The 23,019-nt window shown below is 36.2% G+C and overlaps 1 protein-coding gene across 1 annotated transcript in view; it reads left to right on the top strand.

The window, feature by feature from the left end:
- Positions 1 to 23,019, top strand: part of sorcs2 (sortilin-related VPS10 domain containing receptor 2) — a 243,095-nt gene that overhangs the window by 124,487 nt on the left and 95,589 nt on the right. Inside the window, exon 3 of the mRNA XM_073837000.1 lies at positions 6,214 to 6,313. Coding sequence (XP_073693101.1) covers positions 6,214 to 6,313 — 100 coding nt within the window. The remainder of the gene's footprint in view (positions 1 to 6,213; positions 6,314 to 23,019) is intronic.

The following is a 23,019-nucleotide window of genomic DNA, read 5'->3' as shown; positions in this document are numbered from 1 at the left end:
CGGTGTTCTGACGCACAACGAATAATGACGCTATTTTCTTGTTTGCTACTGTGAAGAAATAAAGGTGACTTTAATTGATGCTATATTGTGATATAGACTTTCAAAGATGGACAAAATGTTTTTGATTATGTAAGATTGTTTGATTTTAATTTATTTACATTGTAAAGTCAAAAGTTTTTGGACAGTTAGATTTTTAATGTTTTTAAAGAAGTCTCTTCCGCTTACTAAGCCTCCATTTATTTGATCCAAAGTACAGCAAAAAAAGGACAATTTTGAAATATTTTTACTATTTAAAATAACTGTTTTCTATTTGAATATAGTCGTGTAGATTTAAAAAGTACTGGAATTCACTATAGTGAGCACATTACATTTAAGTACTAGGCTTATCACTAGCAGATTTGAGCCGCTTGACCAAGTATATTTTGGGAAAGTATGTTATTTAAACATTGAATATGTGACAGCAGATGACGAATGATGCTGAGGAGTGATCAAACGATGCAAATGAGATTGATTTAGTTTGAAATATTGAATCAAGATGTCTTTGCACACATGCATACATGTTAGCAGCAGATCTCTGGAGGAGGAGGAATCAATGATTCAAACAAACACATTTCTTAAAGGTGCTGGTCATGGCCAGTGTCTAGTTTTTGGAAGACCTGTCAGAGAATGTTTATGACACCACTTCCGTAAATTATGTTTGACGCTAATGCTAACCTCTCGCTGTGTCTCTAGTGGTGGGTCTGACTCTGAAGGATTTTACACAAGCACAGAAATCAAGTACGCCTGTCAAAGTGTGGGTTATTTTCAGTAGAGATCCATCAATAAGCAAAAGAACAGTCAAGGACAAGGACATGTGCAAGGCTTTGTAGAATAACGTGCACACTCTTCGATGCGTAGATGCTTTTGTACCTTTTTTCGATCGCACTGTTTTCCTCCAGCGCTTCCTTCCAAATACACAGGCTGTTCTCATACCTTGCACCGTGATTCAATGTGACAGTGAATGTCTGCACGGAGTATGACTCATGATCCCAAATGAATACAGGAAGTCACAATGTTTTCTGTTCATTTCCAAACTCGGAAACAGTTCACTTTCCCTCATGGCAAGAAATTGATTTATTCTGAGATTTAGACTTGCCTCGAAACCAAATTGTCTTTATACAAGCAGATTGACTTTATATCAGTAGATTGGCTGATGATGCTGCTGATATCAGGATATTTTATGCCTGTTATATTTCAATTTGTTTTGAAATGCACCTTGTTTTCTTTTTCTGTTAATGATTTCTGTAAAAGCATGTGACAGTGAAGACTGATAATGACTGCTGAAAATTCAGCTTCGCCGTCACACCAAACTTTTTAAAATATATACTGTGTACTTTAGGGTTGTCACGATACCATAAAAATGACTTACGATACTATACCAGCTGAAGTATCACGACAACAAGTAGTATCACGATACCATGCAGTATTCTGTTAATTTAAAATTCAATTCTACAAAATGAATAAAAAAATTCATAAATAAAAAGATGTAAATGAAAACAGGCAAGATTTTTCTCTGAATACTTCATTAATGTGAATGAATGACTGGCTATTGTTATCTATAAAATCATGTAAACAAAACTCATCTGAGCACTGCACAGAAGCTTCATAGAGTGACATTTAGATGTGGTATTATACATTTAGACTGTACTTATAATTGCATAAGTAATGTTCTAAGATTATTGTTTTAAATACAAAACTCTGAATATAGAAATATGTTGTAAAAGAATGTAATATGATGGGAAACTTAAAACAGCCAGCAGGTGGCAGCAGTGTTCATGATCGAATCACTGAGTCGTTCAAACGATTCTTTCAAAACGGCTGAATCATTCAGGAGCGAATCAAATGACTCGGCTTAGTGAATCAGTGATTCGCCCAAACCAACGCCAATTCAGATTCGAACACAGAAGCGAAACAAAAACATCTTGCTGGCGTCGTATTGCTGAACTGTCACGAGCATTTTTGCTGCCATATCTTAAAATTTCCAAGTAAGCAGGTTGTATATTAAAACGTATTCATTTATAATGTTAAAAAATACATATATAATGATTGATAAGAACCAAGTGCAAAACCACTATGTTAATGAATGGAATTGCATTCGTGATCGCAAAGATGCTTCCAGAAACGAATTATTACACTTGTTCTAAAAGTGGGCAAATAAATAAAAATACCAAAATTCTTTCTAGTAAAATATTTAGTTGTTTAATAAGTGATTATTGAGCTGCTATTTTTTAAATAACATTAGACGTCTGAATCACACCCTCTCTTCTGAAACTGCAGCGTGAACAACGACGTGCGCGCGCAGCTGCTCATTTCAAACTGAACTGAAGCGTCGGAAAACACTGAATAGCACATAGCGTATACACAGCCTGTACTACACAATGCACAGGAGAAAGACATTTTGGCAATCAACTTGTAATGTTTCTGTTGGCGTGCATGAACGTTTTAAACAGTGTTCAAAATATCTACAACATATCTCACGGTAATACCGTGTGGACGATACTACCGTTTCAAAAATGCAATGGCACCGCGGGTTTTTGTAAGCTTTAGTATCGCGATACTACCGTAGTACCGGTATACCGTGCAACCCTAGTGTACTTTAATGTGGAAAAGTCAGAATCATTGATTGGAAATGAAGTCGATTTGTTTTGAAGTTCAAAGCAGCTTATTGTCCCTGTTCTCCTTCTCCACCATTTCTTCTCTCCATGTTTCTTTATTATCCACACTCCTCCTTCACCAGCGACATTAGTCCTGTCAGCTAATCAGTGGCATTAAATGAGCCATCCGATTAAGTTAGCATCATTAGCGAAACGTTTGGCAACCGAAGTGCAGCGTGCCACACAATCCTCCAAATTAGCTTTATTAGTTACATAATGTTCCTCTGAGGCCTCTGACATTTCACTCTCCACAAGAGGATTTACTTAATGAGTTGGCTGTTTCTGGCGCTCGCTCCACCAACTCCGCTGATGACCTCTGCCGAGTTTTACTCCACTTCGGAGATGCTGAACGCCGTCATTGTCTGATTGCGTATTCTAATTAACAATCTCGACTCTTCTTAATGAATGGCATGTATTAGGAATTCAATTACGGTTTAGAAATGCTGGCTTTTTGGCGTGTTTTTTTTTTTAAATTAAATTAGCTAAGGTGAGAATGTTTTGGTAATAATCAAGCAAATTTTAAACAGTAATAATAAAATACTGCCTTTCTTGTGATTATACCATCTGTCATGTTGGAGTGATAGGACAAGTTTGATAACAAACAAACAATCTCAGTATTTTTTATATACTGTATGTATGCGGGTTATAAGCATTTCAAAAACAGACACATTTTGAAAAGCGCAATCTGTCAGGTTCACTATCATCATGTTTAAATTTAAAAGGCTGTTTGTAGGGTGCTATTCCTCAGACTTTCTTTAGCTCCTCATCCTGGCTTGATATCTCGCTGTGAAGTCTTGGAAACATGACGCCTGGCATAGCGATCAGCAGTAGCCTGCTTCCCCCACCCTGCCAAGCCTTCCCTCCCGCTTTTATTTAAACCTCCCGAGCTGAAACACCTCTGTTCTGTCAAGTAAGAAACAAAAATGTGAGCTCAGCAGGAGCTCCAGAGAAGAGTTCTGTTCACTTCTGTTTTTTAATTAGTTCTATGGGGGAAGTCTTTAGTGCTGTATGTTTGTGTTGAGGAATAGGCTTTGATCAGGCATTTTGCACAGTATATCGCTGCCAGCAGCAGTATGCTTTTTCTCAAACTAACTGAGAGGTTCACTGCATGTTAACAGTGAGTTAAAAGAAAGTGACAATGTCATTTTAAACGTAACCCTGTGACCTTGACCTTGTTCTTGAGTGCATTTCATGTAACTGTGATGTGTGATAAAGATTGGTTCTGACAGTGTCAGACTGGTTTAGGCCACAGCTGTCTGCCTGGTTGATTTTTGCAAATATTTCCACACCTGTAATGCTGCCTTGTCATGACTTATATCTACAGGAGTTAAAATAACTTCTCCATGAGCTGACATCAATCTCTGGCTAGTTCACATTACCTGCCACCTTTGAAACATTGTCATACTCAAAACTAATTTGACACTGTCCTTACCAGAGTCTGCTCTCCGTTTTAACATGCTGTTTTGGTCAGGAACAAACGTTTTTTTTCTTTTTGTAAGGTTGATAGTCTGAGTGTGTGTATTTATTTGTTTCTTTCTGTCATTTCATATCATAGCAGTCATTTAGGCTATGTCTACTAGGGTTGTAATGGTACATATATTTGTCCCAAACCGTCACGGATCTGTCAGACGACAAATACAGTCAGTCATAGCCGATCAGTCCAGAACGGGGTGCCGTCATGTACACTCCATCCATGTTTTTTTCCCCGTAAGAGTGTATGCGGCCATTTGTTACCCTGGACCACAGAACCAGTCTGAGGTAGCACAAGTATAGTTGTAGCAATAGCCAAAAATACATTGTAAGGGTCAAAATTATACCAAAAATCATTAGGATATTAAGTAAAGATCATGTTCCATGAAGATATTTTGTAAATTTCCTACTGTAAACATATCAAAACTAATTTTTGAATAGTAATATGCATTGCTAAGAACTTAATTATTTTTTTTGCACCCTCAGATTCCAGTTTTTAAAAAAATCTAATCTAATCTAATTAATCTTGGACAAATATTCTCCTATCCTAACAAACCATACATCAATGAAAAGCTCATTTATTCAGCTTTCAGCTGAATACATTTCAAACTGTTTACCTGTTCTACCATTTACTACTCTTTGTTATTCTTCTTGTTATTTTACTACAGCAGCTAATGAACCTTACCAAAAGTCTCGCACATTCACAGAAAACGGCATATTTTTCAAAAAGTTGAAAAATAAGGTGGATACAGTCTATGGCACCAATCCAAAACAAGAATGCAGAGTTCAGATGGCATGCAAGAGCTCGAAGAACCACCTGCTTGTTTAAAATCAACAGTGTGGGAAAGTTTTGGGTCAACCGGCTATAAATTGTAACCGTTTTTTTAGTTTTATTTTGGGTGGGGGGGAGGGGGGGGAGAGAATAAATTAGCATTTTCATTCAGTCCGTCTGCTTTTTTTTGTTTTGTGCAGGTGTCTTATATAGCGTAATTTTCCAAATCTAAATTCAGACCATTCTGTTTTTGCTTTAAATCCTGAAATTATACAGTCTAATTCAAAAGCAACTGCTCATGATACATGTTTGTAGCATTCATGTCTGTTCAAAATAAATGGAAAAATACATTTCCTCATCAAACCATGACTCCAAAACCGAGGTACATACCGAACCGTGACTTCTGTGTATCATTACACCCCTAATGTCTACATTAATCTAGATGCATTGAAAAAACAAAAAATTTTGGCTCTCCATCCACACTAATGTTTAAAAGCATTTTCCAGAAGTTTCTTGTCTCAAAATAAGAGGGATCATACAAAATGCATGTTATTTTTATTTAGTACTGACCTGAATGAGAGCCAGGGGTGGAAACTTTTTTGAATTTGAAGATCGGGGTAAATTTAATTATTTTGTCTTCTGGAAAACATATAGAACACAAATAAAGCTTCTGAAGGCCAATATTAAATGAAAAAAAAATATATGATATTTAGGCAAAATAGAAAATTCTGTTCAAAAGTTTACACCCTTGGCTCTAAAACCTGTTTTCCTTCTGAAGCATCAGTGAACCTTCTGTAATAGTCCCTCAGTTGTCCTCAGTGTGAAAAATGGATCTCAAAATCATACACTCTGAAGAACAGTGCGCAGTTTAACTGTTCAGGACAAACAAGGGACAGCTATCATGAACACGAACAGCTATCACTAAAAAAAACCCACACCGCTCAGGTAACAACACAGTATTAAGCATCAAGTGTATGTAAACATTTGATCAGGGTCATTTTTATAAATTCAACTATTATGTTCTCTTGTGGACTATATTTAAACTTCTTTTATGTGAAATACCTTATTCAGGTCAGTACTAAATAAAAAATAACATGCATTTTGTATGATCCCTCTTATTTTGGTAAAATAATTAACATTTTGCAGATTCTGCAAGGTGTATGTAAACTTTTGACTTCAACTGTACGTTTGTGTCCTATCATATCTTTCTGTGTGTGACTCAGTAATTAAGCAGTGTAATTTAGACCTTTCTCTCTCTTGCTTCTTTCCTCCATGCAGATCCAGTGATTATGGGTCAACCTATACCAAGCTCAACCTGATGCCTGGGACAACCATCATAGTCACAAACTTCTACATCTGTCCCACCAATAAGAAAAAGGTAAGAGTCTTTACTAAATCGTTTCACAGTTCTTTATTGTAACTAAAAATAATGCCATTTTTTCATAGAAAGGTAAAGGTAGTAAAGCAAAAAACCTGTAAATTGTCAGTTTGATGAATAGTTTTATAAACAATTCCTCACTTTCCCCCTTTTACTGCCATTTTAGTATCATGCTGGATGCATATGATTGTGATATTAATTAGGTTTTTTCTCTCCACATATGTTAATGAATATGTGAGTATGGAAATGAATTATCATGCACAGACTGAAATTAACACTCAATTATAAATTATTGGCAGCGGTGCATGTTTAAGCACAGATCAGGGATTCACATGACTATATAAAATTGTTCTTATGAGCCCCATATGGTTTTTCTCACTTGATATTAGAATGTTTTCAAATACATCTAATAAATATGTCCTGTGAGTCTGTGTGAGTATAATTAAATGTGAGGAGCCTAAGGTCATGTGAATTTTTTCCCCTCCCTTATGGAGATTGATGGTAATGATCACCCTAGAGCAACTATGACATGTTCAAGCGTGTCAAAGTCATCCTAATGAAGTTTACAGGGATCTCCTGCTCATTAGTAATCTCCTCACAACCCCTTTTACATGAACACACGTCACAGCTGAATAAGTGCTAGCTGTCTATAATAGGCGATTTAGCAGAGACACATCAAAGCTTGTCTGCTGTCTTCAGCTTTTGTTGCAAGCCACAATATTATTAATTCACAGGAAAAAAACTCTTACTTCAAATTATAGGCAGTATGTTTGAGAACATAGCTGTGTTTTGATGTTTGTGGCTGCAGAGTAAATTGCACAGGAAGTATGGACTTCAGGAGACAAAAGGGAAAAGTAACTCTACAGTCACTTCTGATGGCGTAGCAGTCAAACCCCTTTCCCACGTCAGACTCTTTTATCTTTAAATGTCGGACGGCCGTACCTTGAATGTCGACACAAAGAGTGTTTTGAGCAGGGCAGGACAATACGTGCACTTTCTGCTGTGTCTGGGAAAAAAAGTGGCTTTCATGAAAACAGACACTTGCAGGCTTCTATGAAGCAACCCTTGAGTGTCCTCATTGATGGCGCTGCCGTCTGGGGCACTTGCAGTGAGCTGCAGGAAAAGCATCTATTTGCAGAGCTGGCAACACAGTTCAACTCTGACTCACAGAAATGATAGTCGTGCTGCTGGACAGTGGTTGTCATATTATGATGCTCTTCATCATAATCACACATCTCTCACACCTCTCTGCCTGTGTTTATATTTGTGTGTTGTGTGCAGTTTAGTCAAGGTATCTATGTGTAATTTAATAAAAAATGCTTTTTGGCTGGGTGTACTGTTGGGAGATATGTTATTCATATTCATATGTTGAATATTGACAATTTTGATGGCAGTGTAAAATTAAGCAGCATTGATTTTGATTTAGCCATTAAAATGATAGTTCACATCCTATGTCATCCGCTGAAACGCCACTCTCTCATGGCTGTGAGTACGACAGTTAGCGGAAGGTAGAGATTGCGCTTTATACAATTTTAAATATGGATATTTTTCTTACACAAATGCATTGATTCGCTTCAGAAGACATTTATTAACCCTCCTGGAGCCATGTAGATCACTTTTTATGTTGGATGGATGCACTTTATTTTGTTTTAAAATCTCAACAGCCATTCACTACCATTATAAAGCTTGGAAGAGCCAGAATATCTTTTAATATAACTCAGATTGTATTTGTCTGAAAGAAGAGAGTCATATACAACTAGGACTGCTTGCCTACTTAGACTACATGTATGTACACACACACACACACACACACACACACACACACACACACAAATGCAGTTTGCACTGTGTGATTTGTTGGAAAAAAAGGAGAATGTCATAATTTCATGTAGAAAATTAGACAGTGGAGTGAAATTCATATAAAATGAATGGTGAAAACATTATTTTTTACTAAAACTAGTTTAAATTAGTTTTAATTTAATTGTTTAGCTAAAAGTAACTAGATTAAATAAATGTTTGCCAATTAAAAATTAAGCTCCATTAGCTATTAAGGAAAGCTGTCAAACATTTTGAACACATTTCAGCCGTTTCCCAACAAATTTGTATTATCTTTATTCAATCTTAATCCAAGATAAATTGTTGTGGTGTGTTTTACTAGGCTCATGCAACACTGAAACATTTTTTCGTCTCTTAAAGGGGTCCTATGCTCTTTAACAAAGTCTTTATTTAGTTTTGTGGTTGCACTAGAACATGCTCTCATGCTTGGTGGTTCAAAAAACGCATTATTTTTCACATAATTTACATTATTACAATAGTTTTCTTCCCAGCCTGGCACAAATGGCTCGATTAGTTCCGGGTTTGATGAAGGCCCGCCTTCCGAAAAACGAAATGTGTTGTGATTGGTTAGCAGTCCCACTGTGTTGCGATTGCTTAGACAATGTTTCAGTACTGCCACACCCCTTCCCAAAGCAGCAAGTTCTGTGTACAACTGCGCAAGCTAGATTAAAGTGATTTTTACTTTTGAAATATGGATATTTTTCTCACAAAAACACATCGGTTCGCTATAGGAGGCTTTTATTGACCCCTCCGGAGCCATGTGAAGCACTTTTTATTATGCACTTCATTGGACTTGTTTTGTACTGATGGAGGGAAACACCAGTATATGATGTTCTAAAGCTTGGGAGTGCCAGGATCATTTTTAATATAACTCTGATTGCATTCGTCTGAATGAAGGAAGTCATATACACCTAGGATGCATGGAGGGTGAGTAAATAATACGCTACAGTAGTGTTGGTCCTATCGTCAGCCTGCGAGATCGCCGATAAATGATATTATCATTATTGTGCTAATTTATTTAATTATTTATATGCCCGAAACCAGCTCCAGCATAAGGCTAGTGAAGCTATCTACACTGTATGATGAATAAATCTCTTCACGTGCACGGCACACGTCTATGGCACGGCTGTTACCCGGCCACCAATGACTGTCACTCTATTAAATGCTTGTGTTTACATCAGCCACAGCTCCGCATGTGTTTTGACCCTCTGTACCACACACATCAACGGCGCGGCTCCGACATGGAGCAGTTTGCGGCCACTTTCGCCAATGCTTGCGTTTATACCAGCCGTCCTGCGGCTCGCTGAAGCATCCCAGAAGCAGCTGTCCATGCTACATTGCTAAAGTTAGCTTTGTCCCTCCTCACCCGCCAACGATTCGAATTTCCGTAGGCGGGATTTATTTTAATGATATTCTAATGGACCGCGTTGTGACATCATAGCATCCGGAAAACAAACGCTGTAGTCCAAAGGAGCTGTTCGTTGTAGTTCTTGAAAAGAACCTTTGGAGTAGATTTTGAGATTTGTGACTTTGTAGATGTTTTTTAATGCCCAAATATACACACCACACAAAAATTCAAAAAAGTAAAAAAGCATTATAGGACCCCTTTAAATCTATTTTTTTCATTAACTTGTTTTAAGCTGTTTATTTTTCATATATTTGTATAAATTACTTATTTTTCAGTGCATAAGTAAGCTGTATTATGGTAATGTGCGAGACTTTTGTTTCATTTGCCGCTGTAGGGAAATAATGAGAAGAATAATGAAGTGCAGTAAACGGTAAAACTTTGCACTACAAACCAGTGTGTTCATGAATAAGATACTTGATTTAAATAATATGGTAAGAAACACCAGTTTGCAATATCAAGCAACAAAACAAGATGTTTCGTACAGCTAAAAATAGCTGGAGGTGGATGAGACTGGAAATGAGATGCATTAAATTTACAAATGGCTTCGCCCACTCTAACAGGAAAAATAAGCTGGAATTTTTGAAAATGTATAAAATAAATTTTGTTTTTAAACAGTTTTCCCTAATGCTAATCCCTAATTCCCTAAACAGATAGTTCCAGACCAAACTTGCATTTTGTGTTGCAGTGCCTGGATGCTCAAACAAACAAGAGCAATGTCTGATAGCACCATAGAGCCACAGCGTTTACTCTTCAGCTGTATTGCTCAGCCCTATCTGAGTGTGTATTTAAATCAAAACATGTGTGTCAAGGTTTGTGAGACAGAGAGAGTGATGGTGAATGCGCTCGTACACCCCACAGGTCACCGTACAACCACACAATGTCAATCAGTGTGGCGTTAGACAGCGCCCCACCGTAGAGGGGAGGGATCAAACGCCACTGATCCAAAACCAAAGCGTCTGGCCCCCTTATTTCTACAGCGCTAAGCTCAACCGAGCGTGAATGAGAGCAAGAGCCACAAAAAGAAAGAAGCGTCAGAAGGAAAGAGGCAAAGACAGAAAAGCAAGACTGACAGTCATTGCAAATAAAGCTATCCTTGTCTCTAATATATCTGACCTCCATTAAATCACATTTCTAAGTCCCTTAACGAAGATGAGCAGTATCTTTTCTCAGTCTCTAATTACAAATATTCAGCAGTGGAATTAACAGCAGCTGATGCTGCAGTAATGGATTCAGTGGAGTTCAGTGCCGCCTGCCTTCATTTCATTAATAGCTTGCGCGGTTCAGACAAAGAGTTTAAGCAAACAGTTTAATTTCAAACGGCATAAATTTCACTTTCTTTGTCCCGCCTTATCTCTCGCTGGAACTCCAGCAAGTAATTATTCAAGAAATAATGTGAGATTCGTCCACACTAGAGATACGGGGAAAGTTCATTAATAGGAAATGGCCTTCAAAATGAGAATGCAGGACACTTCTACTTTGTCAGAGAAACAATGTTGTTATACTTTTATGGTTTGTTTCAGATTCCATACTGTTTGAAGCATTAGCATATTTGTATCTTATAATTATTAAATGTTATTTAACTCATCTTCATTGCCTTTTTTGCTGACTACTACCCAAACTGACTACATCCATGATTTGGTGTCACAAATTTGGTGCCATAAAACATAAAGGAGACTCATTATGCCCTTTTTTACAATATGAAATGTAACGTAATGTCTCAGGTGTCCCCAGAATTTGTCTGTAAAGTTTCAGCTCAAAATACCCCACAGATCATTTATTATGTCATTTCAAAAAAGCCAATTTTGAGTGAAAGCAAAACCATGCTGATTTTGTGCATGTTTCTTCAAATGCAAACGAGCTGCTGTTCCCTGTCCAATTTTACAGAATAGAGTTGTGCTTTTACAGCCTGTACCTCAGATACTCTGCCAAAGAACATCTATTTGGTTTTGATTATCATGTCTATCTCGCTGAAATCATGCGTATTAAACCATATGTGACCCTGGACCACAAAACCAGTCATAACTGTAAATTTGTCGAAATTGAGATTCTTACGTCATCTGAAAGCTGAGTAAATAAGCTTTCCATTAATATATTGTTTGTTAAAATAGGACAATGTTTGTCTGAGATACAACTATTTGAAAACCTGGAATCTGAGGGTGCAAAAAAATCTAAATATTGAGAAAATCGCCTTAAAAGTTGTCCAAATGAAGTTCTTAGCAATGCATATTACTAATCAAAAATCAAGTTTTTATATATTTATGGTAGCAAATTTACAAAATATCTTCATGGAACATGATCTTTACTTAATATGCTAATGATTTTTAGCATAAAAGAAAAATCGGTAATTTTGACCCATACAATGTATTTTTGGCTATTGCTACAAATATACCCGTGCTACTTAAGACTGGATTTGTGGTCCAGGGTCACATATTAGTTTAAACTTCTGATATATGGTTTTCTGAGCACACCCATCTGAAGCAAGCACACAAAAATAGTGCTTTCATGTCTTATTGCACTTAAACGGTCAAATACACACAAGTTTATGTTAAAAACACACAAGTTACAAAAACAGTCGGTTATGTCTGTGAAGATAAACCGCTTGGAAAAAATATATTAGATCTGTGTGGCAGCTGCGTAATAAAATAGTAAATAAATCAATAAATCCACTGCTCTCTTGTCTCATCAAAGGCTGGGATTCTAAATAGTGTTCTGTGCTCGTCTGTGCAGCCTAAGACAGAACAGTTAGCATGCTTTCCTCAAACTTTCACCATGGCTAGTACACCATTGTCGCTTGCGAAAACAAAATGACGGCGACGTGGATGGAAAAGTGCAGATTAAGGAGCGGTATTATTATAATAAGATCTCTTCTACGTCACAGGGGGGAGCAAAATCTGAGCAGCTCATTTTTTCACATGCTTTTAGAGAAAGGCTTACCAAAACATTTTCTGAGTTGGTAGATGCACAGGGGACCCGATTATAGCACTTAAACGTCAAAAAAGTCAGATTTTCATTATATGTCCCTGTTAAACATTATTACATTATATTATGTTCAGATAGATGGTGTTTTCTTTCCATATATAAATCACCCACTATGGTGTGTGTTTTATGAACTGCGCTAATGATGCTTGCAGTATAGAAAAGTCCTTTCCCATTCTGAGGGACTCGTTCTGTTGGAAAAACTCCCATTACTTCAGCAGCTATAGTAGGAGCATGAGGCCTGAGATTAAAATCTCCTTGCTCAGTGTCTTGAAACCAAGCTAAAACAGATATAAAAGACAGTGGCTATCTCTGACATTTGGGAGTTTAATACATGCATTGGAAAGTGAGTGAAGCAACCAGCGTTCACATCCTCCAGCTCCGGAAAGCGGAAAGGCCGCATCCACGAGCGTGACTGCCTAATGGAATGATGTTTCTCTGGGTGAAAGTTCTCATAGAGCCGGGAACGAGGGAAGAGAGATAAAAGCCAAGAGATGTTCACTTGTTTCTCATAGCTGCTTTATCTTTAAGAATTTAGCAGGAATTTCTCACATTTTATCATTCTTTGGTGAAGGATTTTTAGGTGTCATATCTGGGTTTATCCAGACACGAAGCTCATAGACTGTTAGACTCTACTGTAAATTGGCATGTTAACCCACTGCGATATAATACTCAAAGCGCAGAGGGATCTTGAACCGTTGTTCATGGTTTATATGAGATAAATAAATGTTGGAAATATATAGTTATCAGTGGTGTGCGCCTGTGCAGTGGTGTTCTGAAATGCAAAATCCTCACATTTTTTATTTTAATTAAATGTAAATTCAAGTCTAACTTAGTTTTTTGGTGAAATAAATATTACTTACACTATAAAAATCTGTGTTGTTTTTTTACATTCAACATACAACAATGTAATTAATAGGCTATTCTGTTTATTAAAACCAAGTATAAATCTTGTGTTTTTAAGCATTTTATATTTATTCCAAAATAATAACTTGAGGCAGTAACAATTTAAACAATATATTTAATTTAAACAATTAAATATTTTATTTATGAACTGATGTTTAGCTGTTTTTTTTTTTTTTTTCATAATTAACTTATTGTCGGATCATCAGTCATCAGAGTTCGGTAAACCCTGGTCACAGACATGGAAATGTACCTCTAATTTCAACAAGCTCATTGTTCACTAAAAAACTCCACAGATCATATTTTCAGGCCATTTCAAGTCTTATTTTTACACAACAAAGTGGTTATATCTGTGTGAGGTGTTTACTTACTTTATTAAATTAGACTTCCCATTAACGCCATTTTATTGTTCATTCAAACTGATTCACAAACGTGCATAAACACAAGAGGCGGGATTTATCGCTTGAACCAATCACAGCCGATCTTAACCAGTCATATCCAATCATATTGTGATGTGGAAGCATTGCCTTCTCTCACATTACTTTCCCTCATTCATTCACAATTACCCCCCACCAAACTCACCGCATGCTTTAGGTGTGTTAAAACTTAATGGGCTCAGGGGAGGCTAGAGAGACACTGACGTCTGCTATAACTTTACCTGCTGGTGTCGCTCTTGGACAGTTTTACTTTAGAAAAACAAGTGATTTATTTATTTATTTTTTTCATGTTTTGTAATACTTGCGTTGTTTTATTTTTGTACTATGATTTTTTTTCTCATCCAATTTTTTGAGGAGACACTGCCTCCCTTGCCTCCTTGGAGGAAAACAAAAAGTTATTCTCATTTACTCATTATTCAAACACTTTATTATGTATTATTAGAACTGTTGATGTTATTGAAATCAACAACTAACAAATCCATTCAAAATATAAAAATTAGCATTTCTCCACAACATCAACTATTTGCAGTCAAATTGAAAATGACATTCTGCCAAATATTATTGCCAGAGACAAATAAACACTTTTATGCCTAAACGTGTTAAAAGCAGCAGAGAGTTTCATTAATCTTGTGATTAAATGATGAAAATGACGATTTTTTTTTTGGCTCAGCTTTAAAAGATTATGGAGTCAATTAAGTAGTCCATCGTTTAGCCAAGTGTAAGTATTACAAATTGCTTCTTTGGTCATGGGCTCTTTAAGTTGTAATGAGCTTTAAATTCTTTTGTAATGTGTGTCCACACACACAGAGACTCCCTCACACCACTAAAGGAAACCTAACAACCATAAACCAAAATACTTAGACTTACTAAAACACATGCTGTTTAAAATTTAAAATGTGATTGATTTTCTTGAAGCAGTTCAGTAATCATGCAGTAGTTTCATGAGAATATCATCAGAGCCTGTAATAAAGTTTTTGATGTCACAGTGACCTTGTTTATGCTCCTGACCTTGTGGAGAGATCGATAGCACTGATAAATGTAGCTGATTTATTTTCACACACAGTTTGATCTCTTGTCATCATTGCCATTACATGGAATTTGTGACAGATAAAATGGATCGGTCTGACCTAATTTTCCATAACCAATCAATAGAAGACAAAATTTAGTACCTTCATTGTACTGCAGTGTCTGATGACCAAGAATTTGTTCTTTTAATGCTAAAAGAGGAGAAAGCATGTCCCATTGCAGCTTTGAATTATTGAGGCCGTTTTTCTTTAACTATTTTTTGTCTCTTGTGTTCAATCTAGGCCTCAGACTGAAAATTGCTTTGAGACAATTCCTGTTTAACAAAATCTATAAAAATAAATCTGAACTGAATGCAGAAATGTTGAAATTCTGAGGCGGTAGACTCACTAAACGTGATTGCCAAAATAATTACTGTTTTCCAGAACTTTTTCCCCTCTGCCATTGGTCAGATAGACTAAGCATATCCATTTGGGATATGAGAAAGTATTTCAACCAAAAATTACTTTTTCAGATGTAACCAGCATGCCCCCTGCTAACCCACTTTTGGTGTCTGTCATTATTTAGGCTTGATTTTATGTAATTATCTGTGGACATGAGATAAATGTGTGTTAATTATAGCCTCAACAAATTAAAGGTCATGCATAGGCTTTTGAGTTTCATTTTGTGGCTTTGATTTTTGAGAGCCTTTATAAATTATACTGCTAAGCACAGGTCTGTAGCACAAAAATAAAATATACACACATGCACATAACCAGATCATGGAACACAGTTATGTGTAGTATGAAAATTTTATTTGAAATATAGAGTAATATACACTGCCGTTCAAAAGTTTGGGATCAGTAAGATTTTTATTTAATTGTTTTAAAGATTTAAAATGTTGTTCTTTTTAATGTTTTATTCATCAAATAATCCTAAATCCTAAAAAAAATATTAAGGAGCACAACTGTTTTCAACATTGATAATAAATCAGCATATTACAATGATTTCTGAAGGATCATGTGACACTGAAGACTGGAGTAATGATGCTGAAAATTCAGCTTTGCATCACAGGAATAAATTTTGGTAACACTTTATTTTAAGGATCAGGAATTAGACAGTAATTAATGACTAATAACTGCATTTGTAAGTGGCTAGTTATGGACTTGTATGCCATTACAAGCTATTTATAAGGCCTTTATTGGTTGTTGTCTTATTTTTGTCTTATAGACCCTTTATACTTGTTTCTGTCCTAACAGTGTATTAATTAGCTAAACATAAAACAAACTAATAGCTTGTATTGTGTGAATTACACACTTTATAAGTTCTCAATACACTATGTGAATGTATAGCTCATAAGTATAAAATAAATATAGAATAGGAATTTCATCACAGACATTTCAATTAACAGAAAAACACTTTTACACAAAAGCACAGTCTTTCTAGCAGTTGTTCCATACTAACAAATGATTTAAAAACTAAATATTCCCCATTCCCTGAATTTATTAATATCTAACAAGCAAATTTCTCACTAATACATTCAGTATTACTTCAGATTATGTTCCCTGTTCTAAAGTAGAAAAGAAAGAAAGTATTTTAAAATAGAAAACCACTATTTTAAATTGCAATAATATTTCACAATATTGTGTTTTTTTTCTGTATTTTTAATCAAATAAACATAGACTTGATGAGCAGAAAAACCTTTAAAAAGCATTACAAATCTTACTGACAAAACTTTCAAACGGCGGTGTGTATTGTGTGTTTGTTTGCTACTGTCATTTTAAAACGGTTGTTCTTATATATGTCTCAGACCTATATTTGAACATTTTAAAAAGTGTTTGGAGCTGTAAATGACTGCTTCCCTGGACAGCTGTGTGCATCCTGTCGTTTTAACTCCCCCGATTTGTTATTCCTCATTTAGTTTAATTTCATTTAATTTACACTACCCTACCATACTGACGAGGAAATAAGCAGCAGCACATCCTTGAAGATCTGCCAAACGTGGGTCTTTCATGCCAAGAGTCTGCTGATGTTTTTGCTTAATGATGCATGTAATAATATGTACAGTAGTTAACACAAACCAAACACGCGCCTTTTGCATCTGTAGGTGAATCTTTTTGTGTTAAAATATTGAAAGAATGGTTCACCCAAAAATGAAATGTTCTGAAAATGTTGACGATTTTGTTTCTTCATTGTAACAGATTTGGAGTTTAGCATTACATCACTTGCTCCCCAGTGGATCCTCTGGAGTGAATGGGTGCCGTCAGAATAAGAGTTTAAACGACTCCAGTCCATCAATTAATGTCTTGTGAAACAAAAATTTGAATGTTTGTAAGAAACAAATCCATCAAGACTTGAATTTAAGACTTTCTTTACTTCAAATTGCTGATTCTGGCTAAACAACTCTCTATCCATGATATTGCTTTCTTCAGGGAAAAGGCGTCTCGTCTGAATCAGGAGAGAAAAGTGCACAGATCTAGCACTGTTTACAATTAAAAACGTTGGTTGGACCACAAGGGATAGACATTTTTGCATTGTAGACTGTATAAAGTAAACAAGCAGGTAAAATGAAATGGGTTAAAATAAAAAAAAATGCATTATTTTGAATGTGATGATAAAAAAAAAAAACAGAAAGACAGGACACTCTGTACTGGAGCTTTTTATTTATTTATTTATTTTTTCCTGGTGGCCTAGCATCACTCTGTCAGATCAATACAACAGTCAGTTTGATACACAAGAGCAACCACTGGCAACGGGTAACACATTTTGATTCTGTATGTTTGATACAACTTTGATACAATATTCTTTAACAAAAAAATACCATATTTATTTTTCATTTTATTTACAGTGACTTGCGAAATTATTCATACCCCTTCATTTTTTTCACATTTTATGTTGCTGCCTTATGTTAAACTACTTTAAATTACTTTTTTCCCACATCAATCTACACTCCCTACTCCATAATGGCAAAGCAATTATGGAGTCAAGATAACTGCCTGTAGAGCTCAGTGACAGACTTGCGTTAAGGCAAAGATCTAGGGAAGAGTTCAGAAAAAATCTGCTGCATTGAAGGTTCACAGAAGCATGTAGCCTCCATTATCCATAATGGAAGATGATTGGAACAACTAGGACTCTACAGTCGTGGCCAAAAGTTTTAAGAATTACATAAATATTGGAAATTGGAAAAGTTGCTGCTTAAGTTTTTATAATAGCAATTTGCATATACTCCAGAATGTTATGAAGAGTGATCAGATGATTTGCATATTCCTTCTTTGCCATGAAAATTAACTTAATCCCGAAAAAAAACTTTCCACTGCATTTCACTGCTGTCATTAAAGGACCTGCTGAGATCATTTCAGTAATCGTCTTGTTAACTCAGGTGAGAATGATGACGAGCACAAGGCTGGAGATCATTATGTCAGGCTGATTGGGTTAGAATTAGGGCTGTGAATCTTTGGGTAGACAGCGAATCGATTCGATTCACGATTCAGAGGTTTTTGATTCGATTCAAAAACGATTTTTGCAAATCAGAACGATTCAATTCGATTCGATTAACAATGAAATTTGATTCGATTCGATTATTAACGATTCTATTCTGTAAATTTTAGTATACATCTGTATCTGAGCAAATAAAATCATTTTTTGGGAAATTCATGACCATTCAATAGATTTAATAACTTGATTCAGGACTTCAGTTCAATAGCTTAACTTCTTAGGACTCAAAATACATTAAGGCAAGTAAACCCAGAAAAATAATACTACTTCTACATATTCAATGCACAATGAGTGCTTTTATTGTAAACATTGCACACATTTCCTAAACATTTAGGAAATACAGCAAAGTGTGTACATACAGCAAAGAAAGTGTATAAATACAGCAAAGAAAGTGTGTAAATACAGCAAAGACACTGTATTTGTACACTTCTCACGTCTGACCCTGAAATACTAGCTGCTTTTAAGGTGCAGGTATGTCTATATTAATGGCATGACGTCTGCGGAGATTCGTTGTATTTCCAAAGTATTTTAACTCAGATTTACAATGTCTGCAAACTGCAACGGACTTGTCAATCTTTCCATTTACTTTGTGAAAACCGAAGTAATCCCAAACCTTTGATCTCATGTTGGCTGGTGCCTTGCAAATTTCTACTTCTTCGTTGCCCTCCATTGTGCACTGTTGCGTTTATTCAGATGACAACAAACAGGCGCGAATTGAAGATTAGTGACGTAATCCACTGCGCCACTGCAGTGAGGGCGCACTTTACGTCGCAGACGCAACTAATTTAAGATTTATTTTTATTTTTTTAAATTATCCATCGTATATTCGTTATATAATCGCGATTCATTCGATTTTAAAATATTAAATCGCTTATTGACTGAAACAAACGATTTACGATTCAAAAATCCATGTTTCAAGATCGATGCATATGCATCGGCAGGATTTGTAATCGATGCATCGAGAAAATGAATGAATCGTTACACCCCTAGTTAGAATGACAGACTTGACATGTTAAAAGGAGGGTGATGCTTGAAATGACTGTGCTTCCATTGTTAACCATGGTGACCTGCAAAGAAACGCGTGCAGCCATCATTGCGTTGCATAAAAATGGCTTCACAGGCAAGGATATTGTGGCTACTAAGATTGCACCTAAATCAACAATTTATAGGATCATCAAGAACTTCAAGGAAAGAGGTTCAATTCTTGTTAAGAAGGCTTCAGGGCGTCCAAGAAAGTCCAGCAAGCGCCAGGATCGTCTCCTAAAGAGGATTCAGCTGCGGGATCGGAGTGCCACCAGTACAGAGCTTGCTCAGGAATGGCAGCAGGCAGGTGTGAGCGCATCTGCACACACAGTGAGGCCAAGACTTTTGGAAGATGGCCTGGTGTCAAGAAGGGCAGCAAAGAAGCCACTTCTCTCCAAAAAAAACATCAGGGACAGATTGATCTTCTGCAAAAAGTATGGCGAATGGACTGCTGAGGACTGGGGCAAAGTCAAATTCTCTGATGAAGCCTCTTTCCGAATGTTTGGGGCATCTGGAAAAAGGCTTGTCCGGAGAAGAAAAGGTGAGCGCTACCATCAGTCCTGTGTCATGCCAACAGTAAAGCATCTTGAGACCATTCATGTGTGGGGTTGCTTCTCATCCAAGGGAGTGGGCTCACTCACAATTTTGCCCAAAAACACAGCCATGAATAAAGAATGGTACCAAAACACCCTCCAACAGCAACTTCTTCCAACAATCCAACAACAGTTTGGTGAAGAACAATGCATTTTCCAGCACGATGGAGCACCGTGCCATAAGGCAAAAGTGATAACTAAGTGGCTCGGGGACCAAAACGTTGAAATTTTAGGTCCATGGCCTGGAAACTCCCCAGATCTTAATCCCATTGAGAACTTGTGGTCAATCCTCAAGAGGCGGGTGGACAAACAAAAACCCATTGATTCTGACAAACTCCAAGAAGTGATTATGAAAGAATGGGTTGCTATCAGTCAGGATTTGGCCCAGAAGTTGATTGAGAGCATGCCCAGTCGAATTGCAGAGGTCCTGAAAAAGAAGGGCCAACACTGCAAATACTGACTCTTTGCATAAATGTCATGTAATTGTCGATAAAAGCCTTTGAAACATATGAAGTGCTTGTAATTATATTTCAGTACATCACAGAAACAACTGAAACAAAGATCTAAAAGCAGTTTAGCAGCAAACTTTGTGAAAACTAATATTTGTGTCATTCTCAAAACTTTTGGCCACGACTGTAGAAAATGTCTGCCAGCCCCCATCCAAGCTGACAGAGCTTGAGAGGTGAAAAGGTGAGGCAAAGAATGGCAGATACTTGCCAAATGCAGATGTGCAAAGCTTGTCACATCATACCCAAAAAGACTTGAGGCTGTAAAGGTGCTTCAACTATGTACTGAGTTAAGGGTATGGATACTTATGCAATGTACTTATTTCAATGTTTTATTTTTAATAAATGTGTCAAATTTGCAAATCTGGTTTTTGCTTTGTCATTTTTATGGTGTATGGAGTGTAAATTGATGTGGGGAAAAACTAATTTAAAGCAGTTTAACATAATGCTGCAACAAAACAAAATGTGAAAAAAATGAAGGGGTATGAATACTTTTGCAAGGCACTGTATTTATGTATTTGTGTGTGTGTGTGTGTGTGTGTGTGTGTGTGTGTGTAAATCTTTTATATTTTACTCAGAGTCTTACAACCCATGGTTGGTGCTCATGTGTATAACTTTGGCTCGTTTCTAATTTAATCTTGTAATCTAACTCCACTCCACTTTTAATAGATGATCATGATCATAATTTGAACATACACTGAAAGTAGTAGACCATCCAGGGACTTTTTCTATGATTTGATACTAATTCTAATTTCACATACTTCGTAGGATGTATCGTATGCAAATTGGGACCCAGGGACAGTTTTGTGATATTTGATTGATTTTTTTTTTTCTAGGACTCTGATTTAGATTGGCTGTGGCTGCACTCTGAAATAGTTTAATCACACCTGGATGGCGGCCAAACTGTTTGAGGATAAATTGATTGTAGCTGAAAAGAGGTGATGGAGGTTGGAGATAAATTCATGATGACGTGGAGTGTCTTTGAGGACTTACAGATGGATTGATTGTGTCTGCTCTCAGCTGATATGGAATTTTGGCTGCAGTGTTGAACTCAATCGTCTGCTCTTGTGAAAGGGAGATGGATGATGAGAAATCTTTTAATCATCTCACAAAGAGATGCACACACTAATGCTCATATGTAGAAGGATTTCTGCCCTGCATATACAGTGGGGTCCAAAACAATCTTATTTTAAACCTTAAAGAGATAGTTCTTCACTGTCTACATGAATACGTCTTCAGAACACATTCTGCGTCACCGTCCTCCACACTGACGCATGCATTGTGATACTGTTATGGCAGAGACAAGAATTGTTGAATAAAGTCAATATTTTACACACAAAAGGTGTTCTTGTAACTTTGTAAAATTAAAGTTGAACCACTGGTGTCACATGGACTATTTTAACAATGTTCTTACTATGTTTCTGGGTCTGGGAACATTTCAGTTACATTGCTGTCTATGGAGGGTCAGAAAGCTCTTGGATTTCATCAAAAATATCTTAATTTGCGTTTTGAAGATAAACAAAAGTCTTACGGTTTTAGAACAACGTAAGGGTGAGTAATTAATGATAGAATTTTCATTTTTGGGTAAACTTTCCCTTTAGGTTTTATATAGAAACTATAAAGTTTAGATTGTAAATGCACAAATAATTCTGATTCCGAACTATTTGTAGGTAATTAATCAAATAAGCTAATTTGTGACATAGCACTCTTATTGACCATAAACCTGCTATTTTGAGGTCCTGACTCACTTGTGCCAAATTTATACTGTAAAAGTGGCACAGAAGTGCTTTTGAAGTGACATTTAGGTGTCTTTAGGTGTCTTTACACAGACACCTAAGATGGCATAAATGCATTTACAAGGCAATGATAAATGTATACCTTGATACTATGGACTGAAGTGGGTCAGAGCTGGCATAATTTAGTCATGCTTTTGTGTGCATTATGTCTTGTGAGCAGACACAGAACAACCTTAACTCAGCTGTGTAAAGATGTCTTTGGTGTCTTACAGTCTAAACATAAAGGTTGAAAAAGATGTTTTTTACAGCAACGTCATAGAATAACCATTTTAAATAAAGAAGCTTTATTTTTTAGACTGTAGAAGAACCATTTATGGTTCCCTAAAGAGCCTTTCAGTGAACAGTTCTTAAAAGAAACATTTTTTTCTTAGTGTGAAGAAAGTTTTAATGATCTAAAGAACCTTTTTCCACTACGAAGAACCTTTTGTGGAATGGAAGATTCCAGAAATATTATGGTTATTTATTGGCCATTGCTGTTCAAAAGTTTGGGATCAGTAAGACTCAAGGCTGCATTTATTTGATCAAAAATACTGAAAAAAACAGTAATATTGTAATATGTTTTTACGATATAAAATAATGGTTTCTAGTTTAATATACTTAATTAATATACTAAATTATAATTTATTCCTATGATGCAAAGCTGAATTTTCATCCGCCACTACTCCAGTCTTAAGTGTCACATGATCCTTCAGAAATCATTCTAATATGCTGATTTATTATTAGAATTATCA

Source organism: Garra rufa, chromosome 3 (assembly GCF_049309525.1).
Source record: "Garra rufa chromosome 3, GarRuf1.0, whole genome shotgun sequence".
Classification (NCBI taxonomy): Eukaryota; Metazoa; Chordata; class Actinopteri; order Cypriniformes; family Cyprinidae; genus Garra; species Garra rufa.
Note: the sequence above shows the minus strand (reverse complement) of the source record. Positions and strands in the feature narration are given on the sequence as shown.